The 24832-nt window shown below is 37.6% G+C and overlaps 1 protein-coding gene across 6 annotated transcripts in view; it reads right to left on the reverse strand.

The window, feature by feature from the left end:
- AKAP6 (A-kinase anchoring protein 6) overlaps window positions 1–24832 on the reverse strand; it is a 287505-nt gene that overhangs the window by 135790 nt on the left and 126883 nt on the right. For 5 of the 6 annotated variants that reach the window (XM_068192955.1, XM_068192959.1, XM_068192957.1 and 2 more), the window contains 3 exons: window positions 18361–18483; window positions 2097–2193; window positions 671–837 (listed from right to left, as the gene is read on the reverse strand). In XM_068192955.1, the coding sequence (XP_068049056.1) occupies window positions 671–837; window positions 2097–2193; window positions 18361–18483 (387 nt within the window). The remainder of the gene's footprint in view (window positions 1–670; window positions 838–2096; window positions 2194–18360; window positions 18484–24832) is intronic. The other variant, XM_068192958.1, reaches the window with a different exon arrangement.

Consider the following 24832-nt stretch of genomic DNA (forward strand, 5'->3'; position numbering starts at 1 on the left):
AATAAACATGGTCTGTATTTAAAATGCTCTTACATACACTAGGTTTGGCAACTGGTAACTACTATAGCCCTTTTTATTAATTAATATCCACAAAATTATGACAGGTGTCAATAACTTACTCTAAAAGTACTTGTATTCAAAACAAGCACTATTATGGACAACTTAAACTTGGAGTAAAAAGATTTGTGGAAGGCATATGACCTTCTTCCTACTACAATGGCCATCCCCTAATTAAGCAATGCATCTGATAGTCATTAACAGGAATGAGATAATGAATCACTTTCTCTCTTCTTTGTTAATTTGCTGTAACCAAGCGGCTAATGGATGTCAGAGCTGAGTGATTGCACTGATTATAGTGATTTATAGTTGCAACAAAACAATTTAAAAGCATTCTGATTATTCATGTTAAAGATGCTTTATGTTTTGTTTACTAAATGTTTTATGTTCCCCCTCGTGCCCCTCTACACACAATAAGACAGGTCTTGCTGGAAAACTTGAAAGTTCTAAGATTTTTTTCTATTGTTTCAGAGTAAGGCATTTCATTTTGTTTATAAAAAAAAGTTTACCCAGTAGAAATGAAAAGCCTTAGGGTGGAAAGAAAACTTCAGTGGTGCCTAGTTCAAAAGAAGACGGAAATAAGAGGAAATAAGGCAAACTTCAAGCCACTTACCTTCGGGCTCCCAGTCCCTTCCTCATTCTCTGCAGACACATCAGTAGCCAGTATCTCTGCTTTGATGATATCCAGAGCCCTAAGAATCCAGCTGTGTTGCCGTTTGATTTGCCTCTGTAGTTCCTTCCATTGACTTGCAATCATCTGCAGCATGTCCTTCAGTCCTTCTCCAAAATGAAGGGGGGGAAAAATAAAATCTGTAAACTCAACAGCATCTTTAAATATTGTCCTTTATTCAAATAATTAGCAGGATATTTAAAATAATAAATGCAACAAGAGTTTTAATGTGTTTTCTCATCAATAAATCTAAGCTTTGTATTGTTCTTCCTGGAAAACAATGCTATAGAGACAAAACTTTTTAGCCATCATGTTAAATTTTGATTGAGTTTCAGATGACAATTTCAAGAGAAAAATTCCACATAAACTGTCATTTCTCTGCAGTGGAGAACACTGCAGAAAAATCTCTCCCTCTAATATCCAGTCTTTGTCTTGAAACATTTTGTAATCCTCCAAAGACATTTTCTTTACCTTCATTTCCTTTAAATATTTGCTGTAATTTACACATTACTGTTACTTACATCTGTGATGACATGCACTACCCTCCTTAGCTATGACTTCTCTATCTCTCTGGAACTATACATAGAAGTCAGTAATTTTCTATGGCTTTCACGTTACACAGACATGTCTGATGCTGTGAAACAATAGAGGCACACATATAACATGATGAGAAAACAGCATAGCAAAGAATAACTTCAACCTGGATGAAAAGCATGTTAAGTAGGCCAAAATTAAGATGGCATTCCATAGCAGTATATGCTGATTAAAACCCGATTAGCAGACAAGTCACGCAAACATCTAAAAATATAGGAGGTGGTAAGGATAAAGGGAAATCAGAATGTCTCTCTCCCTCCTCTCAATTTAAGGCCTCTGAAGAAACAGAGAAGCCTAACCAAAGGAAAAAGGTATTTTTAATTTTAATCTAGTCCTCATAAATATATTTAAATCAATGTAAGAATTAAAGTGGTAAAATAAAGCTTTACCAATGCAATTACTCATGCAGCATATGTAAATACACATATGTATATATTTGAAATCCTAGTTCATTATCTTAATATTATTTCCATAGCACCTACATCAAAGAATATGTCAGTGTGAAGTTTTCAGTGATATGATTTCAATTGAAACTCAGTCGAACAGCAAGACCAAAATAAAATGAACAGACTATTTGCAGGCAGTATTTCATTTTATAAGTATCACTGCATTGTATGCAGTATATGAAACATTTATAAATCCTGAAGGTCAATCTGATAATGTAAATATTAATAATACATAAGGAAGTGAATATATGCAGTAATTTACAGCAATGCTTCTTCATTCTTTAATAGTCTGGAGACATAAAGACTTGCAATATTTCAGAAGGATTTACCTGATTTGTGAGATACAATAAGCTCAAGAAGTTGGCGTCCTTCCTCTACCACTGCTTCTTTCAAAGCACAGTGGCTATCTACATTCAACTTAAAACTCTGCAGAAAGAAAAGAAAAAAAAAAAAGAGAGTGAGGGGGAAAAAAATCTCAGCATCAGACATTGAAGAGGCAGTTATCATAAAACACACATAAAAAATTACTTGCTGGTTTTTATCAAGAACCACATCCCAATTCACCCAATAGCCAAACTAATCTGTGATACTAAAAGCTATTGATATTTTGGATCTGGGCTCAAAATGTTTCCATTAGATCAGCAAAGTGCATCTGTGTTGAAACAGCTGACAAATCTAGACATTCATTAGGTTTTATGAAAAGTCACAACCCGTAGGCTATATCTGGAGTAACAGTGTTCTATAAAATACACTAAATTTATGCCACCATATATGAGCTCTGTTTTTTTCAGAGTTCTTTGAAATGTTGGTGATAGCACTATTTATGAAACCATAAAAAAATTACAACATTGAATATATTGGCCTTATGTGCACTTATACAAATCTATTAATATTGTGTTCCTGAGTTAACTCTCATATCCATTTTCAAAGAACATATCAGACTGCTTTAGATCTCTGCATTCTTAATTTGTAAAGCAACTATTTTTCAACCTTTTTTTCCCTAATATTTTTAGTAGTCTGCAAAGGATCTCTATTTCAACAGTCAATAAAATATTTTATTTCTTTTTTTATTATTATTTTATTTTTACAAATTGCATTAATATCTAGTAATAAAGGAACTGGAAACATGATCTACTATATGTTATGTCATTTAATACACCAATGATAACTTGGATAATTTTTTTAATCATATTCCAGACCTTCTCAATATACTTGCCTGTAAGAAATAAACAAAATACAATAGAGAAAAGGATACTTGCTGTATTTAAGCATAAATTGTGTGCAGACCTAAAACGTATACAGGCAACATATTTTCTCTTTGAAATGTCTATGGATTAAATGGAAACAATATTTGACCACTTGGGAAAAAAAGAGCTTTTCTTTCTCTTGGGAATAAGTTAACTGGCAGAGATGAAAAGAGACTTTGCAAGTGCACATTCATAGCTTCTGGTTTTTATAAAACTTTATACTTCTTCAAATGGTAGTGACCATGCTAGAAATGGAGTGATAGGTAGCACAGAATACTCAAGAGCCCTCAATTCTTAAGGAAGTAACCATTTTCTTTCTTTCCTAACCCTTGCAGTCAGGTTTATTGGCATAGCAAAAAAAAATATTGTCAGAAAAGTAATAAAATAAGGTACTTCTACTGTAATTTTTCATGCTTGAAAAAGGTATATTGCTCAGAGTCTTAACAGTTTTTTAGGCAGCATTGTACCTGAAAGAGACAGAATGTTTTTGAGAATTTTCCATTCGAATAAAGAGCAATAAACAGAATTTTTGCTACATTTAGCATATTTACTAGTCCAATCCCCCTTGTAGGGACATCTGAACACAGTTTTGTATCAGCTCCTGAACAACTGGGCCAGTCAAGAGAAGTTAAAAAGGAAAAAGGATGCCTAGTTTATGTCTGTCCCTTTCTTAAATCTAGAGTTTTATGAACCCAAATCTACAAGTTTTTTTCTTTCATAAGAGCATGTCTGAACAAGCACTGACAATATTTAATTTACTGTTTACTTAAAACAGGCTTGCACTGAATAGTTTGTAATCATGCACTTCACAGGAAATGCACCATGCGTGTGCCTCACACAGCAAAGAGAACTTAAAGGACCTGAGAGTAGGTTGTGTAATTTCATATAATTGAAGTTGAGTATAGATGCAGCTGGATGTGGCAGTGTCTCAAGATGATGTGGATGTGTTTGATAGGAAAATTGGAAAAGATGAGGTATTCTCTTTCATTAGAAAAAAAAAAGACACTTGCTGTCCTAGAAAAGATTCATTTAACATAACACACCAGATACCACAATACAGCTTGATTTTCAGGTGCACCTATTAACCAGTAATAATGTTAAACTGAAGAAGCAAAATAAGATGAATAAAGATGGGGCCAAACTTTTGGTTTCTCACTAGCAATATTCTCCTTGTGCAAAATTCTTATTTTATGTATAAATTATGAGTGGCACAAATGTCATGAACATGCATGAAATTTAGCAGAAATAAACTTTTCCCAGCAGAGAGGTAGCATGTCATGGTTTAACCCTAGCCAGAAACTAAGCATGACACACAGCTTCCCTCTTACTCCCCACTCAGTGGGATGGGGAAAAGAATCAGAAGGGTAAAAGCAAGAAAATTTGTGGGTTAAGATAAAGACAGTTTTATAGGAAAAGCAAACGCTGTGCACACATGCAAAGCAAAATGAGAAATTCATCCACCACTTCCCATGGTTCAGCCATCCTCAGGAAAGCAGGGCTTCATCACACCTAAGGGTGACTTGGGAAGACAAATGCTGTAACTCCAAACATCCCCCACTTCCTCCTTCTTCCCCCAAATTTAGGTACTGAGCATAATGTCATATGGTATGGAATACCTCTTTGGTCACTCAGGGTCAGCTGTCACAGCTGTGTCTGTATCCAACTCCTTGTGCACCCCCTGCCTACTTGCTGGTGGATTGGTACAAGGAGCAGAAAAAGCCTTGGCTCTGTGCAAGCGCTGCTCAGCAGTAACTGAAACATCCCTGTATTATCAATACAAATCTATAACTTGGCCCCATACTATGTACTAGGAAGAAAATTAACTCTATCGCATCCAAAATCAGCACACATTAAAAGGCGAGAACCATTCATAAATAAACAGAAGCAAATGTTGTTGATGTAGTGCAGTGTGAGTTTTGAATTTAGAATTATAAATGTATATACAATTTCTAGTCATTTCCTATGGAAAAATAACTAGACAAGGAACAGTGGAATGAATAGCCTTCAATCAATGTTCAAGGTTTCTCATACCTGAGGGGCTGAAAATGTGTGACACATGAAAAAGACAAGAGTTGAAGATGTAACAAGTAATACCTGTATATACAATGGAGAAATGCAAATTTGCACAGCTAAAGATAAAATCAGACCAAATATTTGGAATGAAGGAAGACCTTCAAACACAGAGGTCCCCTCCTATCCTGGATATTTCCTGTTCCCTACTGTTTACTTATGGCATTTGGAAAATTGTAACTCTAACAGCGTGTGACCCAGGTACTCTGCTCCCCTCCTCCTCTGATCTTTCCTGATAATGAATGGAGCCTTTGCATGTGAAGAGAGGAAAGAAGAGGAGGGAAGTCAATTAATCAAAGCCATTTTTCCAGGCACATTTGCAGCTATAGAGTAGTCTAAATATCACACATGAGCACGTATACATTATGGAAAATGCATGTACATTGGCCTGACAGCAGCTTTTTAAACAACACATTAATGTCATCCCTAGAACTACAATGTATAAAATGTAGTTTACAAGCTGCAACAAGCTAAATTTCCCTACAAAGTTCTCTTCACTTTTTGTGATCACCATGTACCTATATATAACTATCAACTGCTCTTATTTAGCAAGAAAGGAAAAGTGAGGTAGGAATCATGCTGGTTTGGAAAAGCTACACAACTATAACAAATGTAATTAAAACACCAATGGAGTAAATTCAAGGCACCAGGAGTGCTATCTTCTGCTGATGGCATGGGGCAAAGGAGCCCAGCCTTCACAAAATGAAGGCATCCTCTGACTTTCAGGCAACTTATTGATCCAGAAAACTACAATAGTACAGAACATCCATGGGTTAAAAAAGCAGCACCTCCTGACCTATGCTGGACTCTGAACACATTAAAAATAAAAGAGCACTTTCCCAGAATATAATAATCTCTTCCTTTTATGTTATTTTTCTGTACAAGTGGGGATAAAAAAAATTGCATGAAAAAAAAAAATTTAAGTTCTTCGTAGGATTTATTTGATGGTTGTAGCTATTTAAATTTAAGAAGCATCTATTGTGTAGGTATCCTACACTGTGTACACATACTGAGCTCTGATATGCAACATTTTCCCCTCTGTTCTTAGAAAATCTTTATAATTTGGTAAAACACCTGGGTCTTTACCTATTCATATCTGCAGTAAGGACAGATAACTAGAATTTTTTTTTTTATTTTTTTTTTTTTTCCAGAGGCACAGAGACTTACTATAAGCATGATTTTTTTACCAGGTTTTTTTTTTTACCTGAGTTTTTTACATCATAATGCATCAGTTGACTGTTTCTAGTGTACTGTCTCTGATACACAAATCAGCAACTAGGTATCATGTGAACTTACAATGTATACATAAATATAGGTTAGTTTGGATGACACAGCAGTTTACACCTGTTGTCAGATTAAGACAATGTACTAAAAGAAATATCTTAATTTTCTCAGTTCAGTACACTATCACAATGTGTGGGGCACTGGGTTACCCCTGAAAGAGAATTTTCTTTAGGTTGATTTTTTATATTTGTAAATACCTTTATGAATAATATTAGTGTTTCTAGAGTGTTGATTTTTTAGAGCAATAGCACAGAATTAAAAATTATCTGTCTTGGATTCTATGGTTACAGAATGTGAAAAAGGAAGATTAATTTCAAATTTCCTAACAGTGTTTTTGAGAAATCTACACTACTGAAATATGGACTTCTATATTTAGGTATAGTTGCACATATAATTTGGCTAAGAATGTAGCACTTTTAATTATAACACCCACTATGACAGATATAATTCAATTGTGAAATTTAGAGCAATGGGAACAGTTACTGGTAGAAAAGATACAGGATGTCCACTTCATTTGTCTTAAAGGGAATATGACTTGAAACAATTCCTGGAAAATTATTTTTATATGCTTAATGTACAGCTACTTTTGCAAGTCTATTGCTCCTGGCACAGTTACCTTCCAATAATTTGCTATGACAAAATACCAAGATGTCAAGTTCTGAACTCAATTTTTGGTCATAGAATGGCAGCTGTCTATTTTCTTCCTTTTCTTCCTTCAGCATTTTTGATGACACAGAAAGTCTCTGTTTGGACAGTGCCTATTATTTAAGAATTTGAGTTTATAATTTAAGTTAATAATTTGAGTTAATAACCTAATAAGCCATGTAATAACCTAGTGGTATTTTCAGATTCCTGAATACTACCTACCAATGACATTCAGTAAATCAAAATAAGAACTACAGCGGAAGTTGTCCTTATATTAACATGGAAATGGTTCTACATTTAGCTTCTAGTAAAGCCTTTCTTTTTAAATTTAGCTTCTAGTAAAGCCTCACTTTTTAAATTAAGCTTACTTAGTATTAAATAAGCACCACTAGGATATGTTTTCCTGGGAACTAAATATTACATGTGAGATGGATTCAGTCAATGTCTCCATTGTTCATGCTTTCCATAAAACCTAGGTTTTTACAAAGAATTTTTAATTTTCTTCTTTTCTTTTAAGCTGCATTTTCATCTGACTGACACTCCACCTGCTAAAAGGAACACTAGCACCATGGAAATGCTTTATGCAGCTCCATAGGCAAGGTTGAGTCTTACAATAGCAGGGATTCTATCTTTGGTTTTTAAGGAGAGCATGATGAACCCTCCTCTGACGCAGCAGCATCCGCAATGTGTTTTTAGTTCTCTTTCTGAAACTAAGAACATGCCCTCCCTATAGCAATGATAACCAAGGGGCCAATTATCACCAAATACTAAACAAACCTTTAATGCCTATCATAACAAGACCATCATTTGCCTTAGATGAACCACTAATTTTTGTCTGTAACCAGTGGGAACTGTTAGATATTTCTTAAGAGTGAATAGTTAGTGAAAAGCAGATTTGATCTTCTATCCTCTGCAACAATGAGAAAACTTTAAAAGATAAAATTTTTTGAGTTTCTCTGGGGGCAATTCCTTCTACTGGCCTCCATAGGCAGATAAAAATGAGAAAAATAACCATATAATTATTTTATGTTGAGTCACAATACCAGATTATAATCTAAAATGTCTTTAAAATTAACATAAAACTGGGAACCCCACTACTGAAATCCAATAATCATCATGTGATACGGGCATTGTGCTATTGTAGATGTAGATCACATGCAAGATGGTTTGACCGCTCAGACAGTTTCTTCTCTGTAAGTTTATCATTCATCTAAATATATTAACTGAAAATTTTGGGGACAAAATGCTTAGTAATGAGCTAACTATAGCAATCCTGGGAATGATTTTACCTTCTGATGATTTATATGCATTCTCCATCTTTCACTTGATCTGTATGTACTTTTTGTCTGGGAGGAATCAACCGCATTTACGAGGAGAAAAACTGTTGGGTGTTTAGCGAACAACAAGCAAAATTTCTTCAAAAGTGGAAATGGTGGAACAAATAAGAAATAAACAAGACTAAGTGTTGATTAAAAGAAAGGTCCTGTCTGGTTTTGTCTGTTTTATATTTCATAAATCTGAACACCAAGCAGAAAGAAGACTTAGTACAGTATTAGAAGGTATAGTAGATGAGACTAATAGAGTTAAATTAAGAAGGAGAAAATTTAAGACAAATATGAAATTTCCCATGGAAGTCAGATCTATTAGATTGTATAATAACCTCCTAAGGGAAAAAGTGAAAGCCTGGATCCCTTGAGACCATTAAATCTAGACTGGATAAAAATGTGGGAGTAAGGGCGGCAAATGCACTGACAGAGCAGCTACCTAGCCCTGTCACATAGCCACAGAATTTGTGTTGGGTGTGCAAAACTAAATACGAAGAGGCAGGCTCTACTCCAGCAGTCCCACAGTAATTCATATTTCTGTAAAATCACCTCAACCCTTTCTTCTCTGTCACAGCTTCTGCCATAAACAATCAGTGGGGTTTTTCCCTTTGTTACATCTTAAACATGAATAACCCACTCTTCCTCACATTAAATGCTTTAGGTCTCTCAGTTTCTGTTTCTCACTCCTCATTTTGTTTGCCACCTTTTAGGTAATTTAGCCAAGTTTTGAATGCATAATTTTAGATGTTGAGAAAAAAGATAGCCCTATTCTCCAGGATGCCTATTTTGCAGATTTAGAAGACATACAGGCTATTTTTGCAGATTTTTTTTGCTTCAAAGTCCCATAAATTCTTCTGCTGCCACCATTAATTTATTTTTTCTGTATTTCACTATGTAAATTTCTCTTTGATTGTGTCTGTCCAAACATATTTCATTGTCAAAAAAAAGTACACATGAGGCTTCCTAAATTGAATCTCCCTTTGTCTATTATCAAGAGACAACAAGGGAAGAACACAGGCAGGAAATGGCACAGGTAAAATTGCTATACAGTGAAACAATTGCTAAGTTGCCATAATCATGGTGAATTGCACACGCAGCCCACTGTATACAATTGCCCTTAATAATTTCTTGCCTTCTTGAGATACTCAGAAAATAATCTGCAGAAACCACAGTTTTCTGACTTGTTGTTCTATCTTATCTTACACATTTCTAGGTACATCTCTTCTGCCCAGAGACACACCATGCCAAAAAACTATTTAATCAAAACATGTCCAAGTTGTATTGCCCTACCACATGCAGAAAAAAAGCCAACCAAGAGATAACAGCTTTCCAAACCAAAGACGAATTCATGGGGCAAAGTAGCCTTGGCAAATATGGAGTTACCAAGGGGAAAATAACTTACACATGTATATTATTTAAATCTTATTTGGTTTATTTACTGTCAGACCAAAATGAACTCTCTGGCATTAAATAACACTATGTAGTTTTAAAACAGTTCTTGAAAGATTTTAGTTTCAGGGGAATATGAAGGAGATGTAATTTGTTTTACATATGTACAGGCAAAAGGTTTCATGCAATTAGAAGGTGAACTAAAGTTCCATCTTAGCAAAATATAGCTAATAAATTAAGATCCCATATTATTAACCCAATTCATTTGTACAATTAAGAAAGAGAAAAAAGTATCAGAGAAGATGCAAATAAAAATATTTACCAATAAAAGCCTCCATTAATTTCCTGGATTTTCTGTATTTCTCCTGAATGCTTTGGCATTGCAAACACCAAAACACAGACAGCAATTGTGCTACTCTGAGTACTTAAAATGTGAATTATATTATACCTCTGAGTAACACAGCACAGAACCATGGGAGTGGTCAATAGCTCTTGGCAGATAAGTAAAAGCAAATTTAAATGTAGCTGAAAGTGTGCTTGTTTGTCCTTTGAGATGCTGGTGTTACATTTTTTTAATGATTTACAATCTCCAAATTTTATAAAAAAAAATTTCATTGCATTTCCAAAAACAAATTACTGACTACATCTATATTGATAATACCAGCATAACAACACTAAAATTTCAGGCAATAGCATGCATTTTAATAGACAAAAAAATTACAAACAACAGAGTTCCTACATAAGCATGATGCAGTTTATTTGTAAAATAAACATTAATTTCAAATAATTTTAAAGGTGTTTCAAAAGTTACAATGATTAATTTGTGTAAAAGAGCATGACTGAGTTGTCATATAACTTATGTGAAATACTTTTCACTAATTTTTTTTTACTAGGTTAGTGCCTAGTGTTTTATAATGGTGATTTAATTTCATTTCATTGTATTATTATAGTCACTGAATCTCCTGTATGCAAATAATGTCTTCTGCAGGCCAAACACACAACAGACCCAGTGAAATCCCTTTCACCACTCAGACTTACAGTATCTCCATTTTGGGATACCTCAGGACCAGTTTTGGGTAGTGAGAATTGCCTGGGAGTGAGCATTTACAACACTGCCAAATCAAGTTACCCTGCCTCGTTCAGCTTCACCAACAAGTGCAAATGAATTTTAAAAATTTCCCAAAGTTTGAATTTTAATTTTTTAAACCTCAATCATCATGCATTAAAAAAAAAACAAAACAGGAGAGCAATACATTTGTTCTTGAGGCACAGATCATACCCTATACCTTCATACATGTAGAATACAAGACTTCAAAATCCTCACACGTGAGAGTTCAGATTTTGAACATTATAATTTCCCTTTTTCTTCAGTAGAAGAAGCAAAGCTATTTTAGGATGACATCCTAGTATGCTCCGCTTGTGGTTTAATGCCTCCTCTGTCCAGAGATGACTGTGGCTCTCAGAACTAGAAAAGCTGGTACAGTTATCTGTGAAGCTAGTTAACAACCAGTATGTTACAGGCAGGCCCAGAAGAGCTACACTTTATTATGGGGTCCTATCCCTTTCCCATGCAAAACTGTGTAAATTTGGGGGCGGGGGGGGTAGCAAAGACTGTCCTGGGAAGGTTTGAGCCAATCAAAAACCAAAGTAAATGCAATATTGTTTTAATTTTCATCTGTACAAAATACCTACACAAGGGTAGGTATCTACAAATTTGAAAGACAGGATAGAAAAATAGTAGTACTCTTAAGAATATTAAGTCTCTAGGAAAATTACAAAGAAACTATTTCTCATACTACAAGCTTGCACAAAATAAACCTCTGGAGTGGGACTATGTGTACAGGAAGACAGTAAATGGACATTCTCTTCCTTCATTAAAAACATATATAGCAATAACTGATCCAAATCATAATAGATCTACTTCTGTGCTCCTAGGACCATAAACAAGGCCCACTCTTTCTCCTTACAAAGAAAACATTTGTGTCAGCTTTTCTTCATTGCATGACCTTATGGGAATCATCTATAGATCAAGCACAGTATTTTTGTATTGGTCAGGATAGCTGTACTGTTATTAGAAGGGTAATACACCTGGATTTTCTTTCTTATATACTCGTCCTTAGTCACCAAAAATGCTCTTTAAATTTGAAGAACAGTCCAAACAGTTCAGAAACCTCTATTTTTCCCACAGCCAGTGTTAAAAAGCGGGGATATGTTGCATCCCGAGTTGGTACAGTTAGGGAATTTAATAAATGTTAGTTAGACCAGTTCTATGTACCCCTATTTCCCCCTCATAATGGTTTGCTCCAAGCTGTATCACAGGAGCTCGGTCATGTCAATCTTGTAACCACTCCCCTTCCCCAAGAAATGTTGTTTCAATCACCCCCCTCTGTAATCCCATTCATCCCAGAACCCTGTACATACCCCTGTTATGTTCCCATAGGCTGTCATGTTCCACACCACTCCCCTGTGGTTTGTCCCCATTAGGCGAGAGGGCTTCCGCCCCTGTCGGCCCACCCCCTATTTAACCCCCTGCTCCCGGTACCCTGCTGCCATTTCTGCCCATGCTGGCTTGGGAGCAGCTGCATTTTCCACCACTGCGGCCATGCAGGAATAAAGAGTTCTCAATCACATGAGCAGGGTGCGCCACCCTTTGTCTCGTCTCAGTGTCTGGCTATGGCACGGCAGACCCACGCGGAGGCACAGCCCTAGAGCTCCGCACACATGCGGCGGCCCCGGTCCAGACCAGAAGAAGCGCGCTAGCCGGACACCCCCCCTGCCCGGGACTGGGGGAAGAAAAGCGCATTGCTGCAAGCCAGCAACTTACATTCTCTGGATTCAGACTATAATACAGGTAGAGCCAAATGTACTGAGATGACAGCAACATTTCATACATTTTAACTCAAGAAACAGAAAAGTTTACATGGAGGTTATTTGGTGTACAGATTTTGAAAACTGAATAATAGTCAAAACTGACAATATACTTGCATTCTGCTTGTTTAAGTTTGCTGTCTTACTTCCTATTAAATCGTTTTATTAGCCTGTGAAATCTGCTGAGTTTAGTCTACATCTCTGATGAGTACATTCTGCAGACTGCTTCCAATGGAAAAGGATACTTATTCAGGAACCCATGGACACCCAAAAAGCCTTTCAAGATAAAAAACATAATAAAATTTAAAAATTCAAACGAACAATAGGCTAAACAAATTCAAATCCAAATCCTTAAAGAAACTAAATAGGCTACTCATGGTGCTCACTCTTTAGTGCCATCATCCTGAAGAAAGTATTCTATATTTTGAGGAAATTATCTAAATTAGCTGCCATGTACATTGGAAATTCCCATATAGCAAAAGTACAATACATAACTTAGCCATTTCAGAGGCTTTAATACCTTTAATAAAATTACCATTACCACTGCTACTGCAAAGACAGTTGGTAGATTAGCCCAAGGCATGTGTATTTAACCTTATTTTCAAAAAGAATAGATATTTGATACTTCTCTAAACCGACGTTTTTCAGAAAAATGAGATTTTCCAGGGAGATGAGAATGATCTTTTTTCAGACATATCAGTCTTCTTACAAACAGACAATCAGGTATCATGAAATATCACTGAGGCATCATTACTTCACCAACACAATTTCTTAAATGTGAAAATACAATCTATTTTCTGTATGAAGGCATTTGCTGTTTTCAGCTCAGAAATTGCTGAGCTATGATGTGGCCAGAAACATTTATAACGGAGACAGAAAAATTCTTATTTCATTTCTCTTTGGATAATAAAATTCAAGCTCCCCATATCTTAAGAAGAATTTGGTTCTGAATGGAGAGGGCATCTTAACTTTATGAACAGAAGGAAAGGAAATGCTAGTGTGAATCAACTTCTCTAATTTGCTTTGAAATACTAATAATGCTTCCACTATGATATTTTTAAGACTCTAACCAGTAAAGTAAATATGGTGACTGAGAAGGTTAATATAATGAACTGATTCTGGTCTAAAAAGGATTTTAAAGTGCCACAAAGCTTGTGACTGAATTGGAGTAAATATTACTGACAGGGATCTGAAAATATAACTAAGAAATTACTATTCATAGATATTATCAGTTAGTGTATCCAAACCACATTTTGTACTGCAGTAACTACATGCAATCCTCAACACTTGTGGTTTTTACAGAACAATATTTGCTATTCTAGTTTCAACTAAACAGAACTTATATTTTTGCCTAAAAATCAAGAAGGAAGAACAGTCTTACTGGACAAAAATGGACAGAAATGCTTGACTACTAATTCCAAATTTCTAAGAAGACTTTACCTTAATTAGTTTTATCTCTACTGAAAAAATATTGTTTACCAACATCTACTAATAATGCAAGAAGTATTTAAAAAGTTGCATCTAAATAAGTGTAAGATATTGTATTTTTCATTTGCAGGATTCCATTTAAATATCTTGTGTTCCCTAGCCCTAAGTATGACTCCAGACACAGAAATGGCTTAATACAATGACCTAAGAGCACACCACACTACAGTGCAAGTAGGAGTTGTGCAGCAACAAGAAAACAAAGTAATGAGTTAACCACAAAGGAAAAAGTTAAAACTACAGAATTAAAAGTTCCAGGCCTCAGCAAATATATATAGTACCTTTTGTCTAAGCCTTTTCCTCAGCGGTTCTTTGCAGCAGCTAACTTACTTCTTTACTGTGCTCAAACAATGTATCTTATCAGGCCATGGATAAAGTTAAATGCCTTTTTTAGCCAACTAAAATGGTCAAGAGATACATGGCGTATTCTTGTTTGTCAAGCTGGTTAGAAAGTCTGCTTTGTTTCACAAGCACAGCAGTACCACCTAGACAGATGCTTTTAGCTCATAAGCTGCCTTCAGGATACTGTTTTTAATGAAAACTGATTTGCATACCACCAAGTCCATGCTTAGAGTCTGCTAGAAGCTGATTTTGATCAGGGTGCCAATGGGCAAGAATCAGTGTAACAGAAAAGGAAAGATACAAAAGATGAAGTGTATCAGAAACCATTTTCAGAAATTCCTTTTTGGTAAGGTAAATGAAGCTATCTTTTCATTAGGAACTGATTTTAACCTAATTGTTAAAAAAATTCAAAACCTGCTTCATTTTTTCTCTAGTAGGACTGACTGAGACCTTTATGGAAAAGTGGATTTCTACTGAAAAACATGCCTGTTTTATGAAAACATATTAGTGTTTTCGACATCTGCTGGTTTGGGTGGCTGCCTGCAGAGTGCCAGATGTTCAAGGGGTGGCTGCTCCATGTCAGCTCTTCCATATGAATGGGAAGCACACAGCTCCCAAATCAGTTTAACCAACATTACTGAGTTGTGAAGAACTGTAAAATTGAAAGAATAATTTCAGTCACTATTTCAGGGATCTCTGAGAGCATTTTCATTTATAGATTTGTACTTTGGTGTTATCTAAAATGAAGCATGTAGCAGCTTTTGTTCTGCAGAACATCAGGGAGCTAGGTTTTAAAATTTGTAAGAAAACTGTTCTCTAATGTGAAGATTGTCTATTACAGCACACATTCAAGATGTAGACTACTTTTAAAATTGTAGGAAAAAATCATACTCTTTAGCAAAATGTATGGTTCCTCAACACGGCAAAATTGATGGAGTTTAAGTTGTAACTGTGATTTTAAGAATGAAATTCCAATAGGTCCTACAGTTACTAGTTATAATTGTGGTGTATTTGGGTATCAGGCCTGTGCCTGTGTGCACACACAGTGCATTTAGTTGTGAATTCCCCTGGTGGCCCAGGAACTCCCCAGCTAGTCTCTGTGCAGATGAGATAACTGGAAAAAACAGACCAAGTTGAAGAGAGGCTGCCTTCCACCTTCATCACAGTGTGCTCCAGTGTTTCAGGAGCTGTCCAGGCAGGACCTTCAGACACTAACAGAGATGCCTCTGCAGGCAGTTCTTGCTGAGCCAAGAGCAATAGACAAACACTATTCGTGTGCTTCCAAGTGTTGATCAACATCCTTGTGGACAGTATTGCCAGGCCAGGTATAAGAATTAACAAGAACAATTGTCTTGGGAATTGTACCAATTTAAGCTGATGTCATGCTATGCTAGAGACCTGAATTGCAATCCTGTTCAAGATATTTGACTCCTCACATGAGCATTACTTTATGCAAAGATTTTCAAAAGTTGATGCTGTAGGTTTCTTGTGATACCTTTTGTTTTGAAACACACTCTATTTAGGTGTCTGTGCCACACCATTTCTTGAAACGCCAAAGATTAAGAAAAGCAAGGCTGAGTGGGGAGAGATTTTAAAATTCAAACTTTTTCAACAATTTATATTAAAATCCTGAAGTAACGGCCTACAATTTTACATACTGGAAAATTTGGAAGATGTTCACAACCTTCTTTTCACCTCTGCAGAATTTTCCCAACTAATGACAAAGGGAACAAGCACATTTTTTTTGTGTTTTCTTGCTTCTGTTATTTTCTTTTGTTAAATTTTGATAGAAGAGATTTCATTCATAAATGGAAAATATTCCCCCTTTATGGCACTAATTTTGTCATCACAATAAATGTATTTCAAAGAAAACAGTATCATAGTTTATGGAATTGATAACTTGGGCCAAAGGCTAAGGATATATCTCTACTAATAAAATCTACTACATCAAGTTTTCACCCATTCTATGATAAGAAAACCTGCACCAGTGAGGAACCAGTTATGAGATATGCTGGTGTAGATGCACTACATAGGAAACAACCAAGACATTTTCTTTGTTTTCTCATCTAGTTTACTACCAGTGTCTGTATAATAAACCCCTAAGTCTGGAACCTAATTGTGTAAAGTTCCAAATCCTTTACTTCAGCATATCTTAGGTGAGTCTGACATGGATGACCTGACTGGCAAAAGAAGAAAATGAGAAGTATAAGTCCCTCACACAAGCCACAATCACCATGGCCTTACTGTTCGACTAAGGGACATTCCAATAGTGAGCTTAACACAAATTGAAGTTCATATACTTCTGTTTAAACACAGATTAGGATGTCTGACAGATAAAAGCCACTGAAAAGCTGACAATCTAGTTAATACAAACAACTATCTTCCACGCTACAAAATGTTCTGTATTTCCTGCTGTGTAGAAACTAGTATGATAGCATACATTTTCTGAAATCCAAGAAACAAAACTCAGTTATGTTTTTTCAGGTTATTTGGTGAGTTTTTCACTGGATATAGATGCCATAAAATAATTATAATATTATCAAACAGAAAATATAAACTGAACAATTCTTTAGATATTTTACTTCTACAGTGAAGTAAAACAATCCCCACCTGGCTTCATAACATAATGATCCTGAAGCACATGAGGGTTTTCTTACCCCACATACACAGAGGGCAGCTGGGAGCTAACTACTGACAGGGGAAAGTGAGGTTGTACAGGTGCCCACATACTCATTTATTTGGACTACCTCAAGCAAGGACAGAGCTGCCTCTGACCTACTATTCCACATTCCAGTCTGATATAGATGGGTTTGGCCTCACCTCCCCAGGAACCTCATGGCAAAGTTGGAAGTAATTTGTCTGCAAATGAGCTATTGGGCTCCTCCCCATGGAAGAAAGGGGAAAAGAAACTGACTGTGAGAGTTACTCATAGTGGTGATTGCCCTGTTACCTGAAATAAGTTTCTTTTTATCCAGTCAAGAGTGGAAATTGTGATTCCACTCATAAAAGCTTCTCATCAGAAATTTCATGTTGCAGAGTACAAAGAAAACAAATTGAAGTGACCGATGCCTGAGGTCTCATTTCACGATGTGCTCTGTGCCTTCAGAGCACCTGTAAACACAATGGTAATCATGGGACTGAGTGTGTGCAGAAGGCAAGGCAAAAATCTGAACTCTGCAACATAAGGAAAAATGAAGTGTCTTCATGCTGCATTTGCTAGACTACCATGATAGGCACTTAATCCAGTGACTGCCCATAGGCACGACTACAACAGAAATGTTTAAGAGCAACAGATACAAGAGCCTTCTGTATAGCTGAAATCCTGAAGACAGCTTTCAGTTTGGTTTTAACTGTATATGTAGTTGATGTATACTTAATTAATTTAATAATGGTCACTCCCATATTACAGTAGGGACTAAGATGACATTTTTTCCTGGAACATATCACATGACTTCTTGGGACTGTCAAATAATTTTCTACCATAATATTATCAGAGACTGCAAATGAGGCCTGATCTTTGGGGGTTTATGATCTGATGTGGGCTCAGCTAATGTACTGTTTCATATAACTGGGGTGTCTAGGTCATTGGCTCAGAGTAGTGCTATCACATTTTCTTCCATTTCATACTGGTTAGAACCTAAGATTTTGGCAGAAAGACAGGAAATTTCTTAGTTTAATTTTCTGTACCTTTTTTTTTTTACCAGCTAGAGAAGTCTAATTTTTACAAAGTTATCAGTACATTTTTCAAGAATAGAAAATAATTTGTTGGTATTTTTATTAAAATAATTTGTGGGCATTTTCATAAAAATAAACTGCAATGCTGCAAATCTTACATTAAAATATAGACCCACACTAGTAATTAAAAAGTAATAATCAAATAAAAAGCACAGCAGAACACTTAAATTACTGATAGCAATCATAGTACAATCTTGTCCTACCAAGTGTGTCTCCAGGTAGAGTTTCAGGCTGTCTGTCTCTGCTTTAGGAGGAGTCCAGTTCTCTGTTGTTTCCATGGCTCCATTTAACCAGTGAATGAATTCATCCAGCTTGCTTACAAACCCCTTACCATGTAAGAAAAAAGAAAGAACAAGTAAAGCATTTGTTAGCAAAATGGCAACATGAAAAATGTATGCTCAATTTATTTTTTTTTTAGCCAAAAAAGTAAAATTTTAACTCTTACAACCTAAAACAAACAAACAAACAAAACAATTAGAGAGTGGTCTTCTGGTAACTGAGTAGCAGAACAGTGTTTCTGGGAATAATCCAGTGTGATATTTTGGGACAAGACAATGTGGGATCCATACAACTGTGATGAAATAGAGAAAACGGCAAAGTTTTAGAGAATATGAGGGAGATATATAAAAAGCTTTATAGAAATTATAATGAAAACTGATCTTAAGACCTTGCACTGAGCAGACTGGGTGTACTATGAGCACTAACTGTTGACAAAAGTACTGAATAAAGCTGTATTAACAAGGTATACACAACAGACCAAGGGAAGAAATTACTTGTCAGACCTTGGGTGTTGTGATTCCTGTTTTGGTTCATAGCATGAGACTCAGAGAGAGGAAATCAAACAGTAGATGAGGCAGAATACATAGCATTTAATATAAATATTGTTGATTGCATTTGAGCCACACAGATGGTGCTCCGGAGAAGACAGGAGCTCCTGCTTCTCAGGAGCACCATTTATATCAAGATTAGTACCAATTATATTGTCTGATTAAAAATAGTGCCCCTGAATTTACATGATTGGATGATTCTATCAGCACATACTGAGTACAGATAATTTTACTGAAGTCTTATCCACCACAAAGCAAGAGAGTAAATGGAATAAACTGACCGTGATGTTTATAAGCACCCTGAAAATTAACTCTGAAGAGGAATGTGCATCTATTACAAGTGTTGTAAGACTAGATTAAGTTAGGTCTAATACTGGTTATATTATTTGTCATTAGCTATGAATTTCCAGCATAGTGGGAATTTTAATTTCCAGTTGGATAACATCTCAGTATATACAGTCAGTACCTCAGTCTCACCACTCTATTAAATGATTTCTGCTAATTATTAGTCCATTCAGATAGCTAAAAGCTAACTAAACATAGAACTTTTAAACATTCCTGAGCGTCTCAGGAGCCCAAATCCTCTTCTCCAAAGTTGCACATGAAATTGGAATTCTAAACAAGACAGAAAAAAAGAGTCTGAGCAGTAGGTGCACAGCTGTGTTATTTAAAGGGCAAGGGTAATAACCCAGACCAAGCAGAATCACACTTCCTTCAAAATTCAAGGTAGAAGAGCCATTTTGGTCCAGCACTCTCAAGAATCAGGGTCCAGCAACCAACTTTTGGCTCCCAGGTGAAGCAGCAGTGCTTCTAAACCAAAGCTAGCGTCTGGCAGGAAGCTGCAGTGCATACTGCAGGCACGACAGCACCCACTTCAGCACTCTAAGGACTTTAATTTTTTTATGTGACTCCCCACAAGACCTCAGGATAAGGAGACTATTGCTGTCTCTATTCATGGAATCCACTGTATATCAAACCATTATAAGGAAGAAAACTGGTATTGTGCAGGTTTCATTGTAGGTTATTTTCCAGGACATTCCAGAAAGAGGGAAGAAAGACAGGGAAAGCAACCCAGTGGCTGTGGTGACTGAGACAACGTGGCTTTATTCTGGGGCAAGTAACGAAGGCACCTGCTGTCTCCCAACAGCAGGCTATCATACCACGGGGGCTATGTTCCGCCACGTCAATCTATGGACAGGGGCAGGGGCAAGACGCTCTCCTTGCTCCATTGCTTACTTCCAGCTCACAGTAGAGCATGAGATGCTAGACAGGCAGAGGAGTGGGAGACGTGAGGAGAAGAGCAGGAGTGAAGTCTTTCTTGTCCCTCCAATAAAAGAAGAGCAGGAGTGAAGTCTTTCTTGTCCCTCCAATAAATCTCTGCCTACATTTTAGCAATGTGCTGTCCTTGAGAGACAAGGTGATATGGTAAGCAAAAAAAAAAAAAAAAAAAAAAAAAAAAGCTCTGTCTCGTACATGCGTCATGTATTTTACAGAAACAGACACGTATAACATCTGCCAGCAGTACTCAATGTTTGTATGCCTTCAAAAGGGTGCTTGGAAACACTGAAGGCTCACAGCAGTATAAAAAGCAACTAACTATTAGCCACGGAGTCTCTTCTGTCCTCTCACAAAACCTGCCTGTGTTGCAATGTCTGCTACTTCGTGCTGGTGCTCAGACACTCGCAAGCACCCAGCTCCAGCATCCTCGAGTGTCCCCTCACCGCCCAGGCCAGGCGGGCTGCGGGCCCCAGCGTGGAGCGGGGAATGCCTGAGGACCCTTCTGGAGGCCTGGACAAAACAACCCATAAAGACAGTCTCCTATAGAACCACGGGGAGGCACGCTATCTGAGAAAAGAAAAAGAAAGAAAAAGAAAAAGAAAAAAAAAAAGAAAAAAAAAAAAAAAGAAGAAAAATAAAAGGAAGAAAAAGAAGCTGGAAGCGCCAGTACCACCTGGCACGTTGGAACCATGGCAGGCGACACTGTGCCCGAGGGGAGCCCGCGGCAGGGGGAGCAGCGGCCGCGGCCAGACCCGGAGGGCTGTCTTCTGCCAGGCTGCACAAATCACAATAATCCTGCCATTTTTCAAACGACGGCTATAAAATTTTATTGAAACCATTCACCAGCGCACATCTGCAGCAGCCGAGCGCGGCGGAGCGCGGGCCGCGGGAAGGGCAGGGCGGGACGGGCGGCGCGGGCCGCCGGCTGAGGGAGCGGCGTGGGCCTGCCGGGCGCCGTGCCTGGGCCCACAGCGCCACCTCCCGGCGCCGGGACAGCGCGGCGGGGACAGCAGCGACGGCATGCCGCCGAAGGGACACCCCTCTCTGCACGCCGGGGCACAACTTACAGACGGTCCGGTTTCAACTGCTAGAGAGCGTGAGAAATGGAAAATTATTTGTAGCGCAAATTGTACGTGAGATTAAATCTCAGCAATGCAGGTCCCACTTCGTTCGCCCTGAAATAGTGATCAAAACAATGCCCCCGGGTTTTGTTTTTCACAGCGGTGCCCAGGATTCCATCCTACTTATTTGAAGATACTGATGCCAGTGGGGAAGGAAGGAGCCGCCTTTATCAGCCAGCCGCCAGCCCCGCGGCTCCCCCTGCCCGGGAGGGAGCAGCTCCGGCTCGGAAGCTGAGCCCCGGGCGAGGGTCCCCGAGCCAGCGGCTCGGGAGGGACGGAGCCGGCCGGGCGCCGGGCGGCCCTTGCTCGCCTCTGACTCGCTCCCGCAGGCTCTGAGGCAGAGGCCAGCGCTCGCCGCCGGCTGTAGCCGAGCTCTGGCACGAGCGACCCTGGCCCGGCTGGGCTGGCAGCCAGAGGCACGAACAAACGCCGCCTGCTCTCCCACGCTTAGAGAAGGAGCGGTACCGGTGGTCCGTGTAGCCCTGTCACAGCTATAGATCCGGATCTTTAATCCCCTTAAGGCTCATATAACAGAGTGAAAGCCCAAAACATAACTTATTCCTGACTGAAGGGCCACTGCCCCTCCGCAGACTGACCACCACGGAGCAATTTCTGTGTAATCAAGGTGGCCTAGTTAACTAGAGTTCAATTAATGATGTACATATCGTCAGGGACACAAACAGCATTAGAATAGTTCCTCTTCTTACCATCTCAAATGTTTCCTAGGATATACGTTTTATATAAAAGGTGAAGACAAAACCAGTTCTAAAAACTGATGCAGAAAACATTGTCCTACAACATAGAAAATCTATTATGACTCTTTCACAGAAATACTTTTAAAAGCAGATTACATGATAAATTATAGTAGAACAAAGGACAGACAATTCTAAATCCCAGTCCAGGAATATTCAGTGAAAGAAATAAATTCATAGGATGACAAATTTTAACCAACAGAGGAGATTTTTTTCCCTCTTCACTTAATAAGATATTCCTGAAAACACTTTACATTGCTTTCTAGACACTTCTTACCTTTCTGCCTTTTTAAATTGAGACCATGGGGTTTTTCTCTAGATATTTTTCTTCATCATTTTTAAGATAAGAAAAAGGAAAAAAGTTTCAACAGGTAAAAACTTCAGTGAAGGTATGCTGATTTTTCCTGTGTAAGGGTCTGATCTACACAGCCAAACTACAATGAAAATACTGTCAAATCTACCCAGCTTGTACTTTGGTAGAAATTAACAGGAAATTAAAACATTGTATTTTCCATTAAAATTTATTGGAAGTTGAAAACTCATAGCTGGCTACATTGAATCTAAAAATTACTGTACAATTCCTCAGAGAGAATAGAAGGGAATAGAACAGAAAAAAAGATGCACCAATATAATCCAGTCTCTGCCTTTAGAGCAGCTGGTTCAGTTTTGCAAATATAATAGTTTTGCACTGTTCTAGCAAACTAGACATAAAAACTTGAGCTTCAACGGCATAAAGTTATTCTTAGTCTACACTGCTTAATAAAGAAACAAATGTTTCTGGTTGTTATTGGATGATTTGTAGCTGCTTCTGTAGTAAAGTTTCAAGATAATGATAAAGCCATACCTCATGTGGGAAATTTTTACTCATTGACCTTTAAAACCTTCAGCTTTCCATGTTTTTCATGACAATTTTACAAATTTTCCAAGGGGGAAGAAGAAAGTCCTGATCACACACCCCTGAAAAAAAGCTAGAGCAAAAATGGTTTCATTTGAAATTTAGAACATACAAAGTTGGGGGTTTTTGTGGTCTAATTCTATTTTCTCTGGATGGATAAGAATGAAAAAGACAATTCTAAGTATTGGGGGTGCAGGGAGGAAGTTTAACTCAGTGTGTCTGCTTAATTATCTCATAAAATGAAAATATGCTTAATTCAATTGCTATGCACAATTAAGGAATTAATTAATTAACTGAAGTATAAAATATAAATTTGATGGGATTTGACAAAATATCTTGACACTTCCTTATTAATGACCAGAACACTCAAATTTTTTGAATCACAAGAATGAGAATTCATTTGCTGAGTCATGCAAAGGCATGCTCAGAGGCCAAAGGCATGCATGGATACTGGGCTGAGGAAGGATGTATGTGGAAATGTGCCTCCTACCCTTGTTCTGTTAAACATAAGGGCATATGGAAGATACAGATGCCCCACCTGCTGCACAGGGCTGCAGGGCTCTCTACACCCGATACAGCTGCATAAAGGACGTTGGTTTAGGCAGCCTGGTTTTGTCTGGCACGTGGGATAACGGAGCAGGAGAGCAACTGTGGTGCTGTGCCACCCATGCAAGAAACCCTAGGGCATGGGGGTGAGGCTTACAAAGGTGGACAGATGGACACATCTCACGTGCAATTTGTTACATTTCATAGGACTGTGTGTGTGTTCTATCCCAAATTTACATCATAAAAATTGAATATTTTTAATGGACACAGAAGTAGGTAGTCTTTGGCAACCAAGCAGTTTGTGCCTTACTCCATCCCTTCCTCCTGTTTGATGGATTCTGTTTAGATATTTCTCCCTAACCAGGATGACTGTTCAGCACACCTCACTGTTCACTACCTGCACCCCACTACTGCCTCTTGCCATGGACCGGGATTTCCTCACTCCCTGTATTTCTCCAACTTCCACAGTCCCCTCCTATGCTTTCCCATTGAATTTCAGAAGTCCACCCCATTTCTGGCCAAAGACTATCCATCCTCTTTTAGAAATATATCTCCATTAACTTCTACTTCCTAGTTTGCAGTAACAGACCTGGCAATTATGTTAATGCCACCAAATGAGTCAATCAAATAAGTTTTGCTATCTGCTGATCATAGCTATGCTCCTGGAGCTGGTGGCACAGCCGATGCTTGTGGTTTAAAAGGACAAAGTAGAGCTCAGGAGAAATATTATGAGCTGCCAGCAAAATAACAAGGAGTTGACCTTACTGAAAAACTTCTAATAACAGCTAGAAAGCTAGTGATAACTGCTTAAGTGCTTATGAGATTCTAGAAAGGCTCCCACCCCTTTGCATAGTCTCATGCTTCTCAGAGGTGTTGCTCAGATATCTTTTCATTGGGTTGCAATTTTCTGAGCAGCACACAACTAAGACCTTCCAGAAAAGCTTTACTATCACAGTCATGAAAAAACTGAGTTGGCTATTGAGTCACTTAAAACTATGCACAAATGCCTCTCAGCTAGGTTAACACCACTTCTTGCACTAGAACTTTTAAAGTTTCCTAACTTCATTGCAGTGGTTTAATTTTACTTTTACATTACAGGCTCTCTCTCTCTTTTTTTTTTTTTTTTTTTTTTGTCAGATAGGAAAGTAAACAGTTCTGGTGTTCAATAATTTTAGCACTTCAAATGATCTCATTTAGACTTTGAAGTTCAGCTTTCATTAATTGAATGGAATGGGAAAAGAGGCAGTTTCTATCTC

This window comes from Anomalospiza imberbis, chromosome 6 (assembly GCF_031753505.1).
Source record: "Anomalospiza imberbis isolate Cuckoo-Finch-1a 21T00152 chromosome 6, ASM3175350v1, whole genome shotgun sequence".
NCBI lineage: Eukaryota > Metazoa > Chordata > Aves > Passeriformes > Viduidae > Anomalospiza > Anomalospiza imberbis.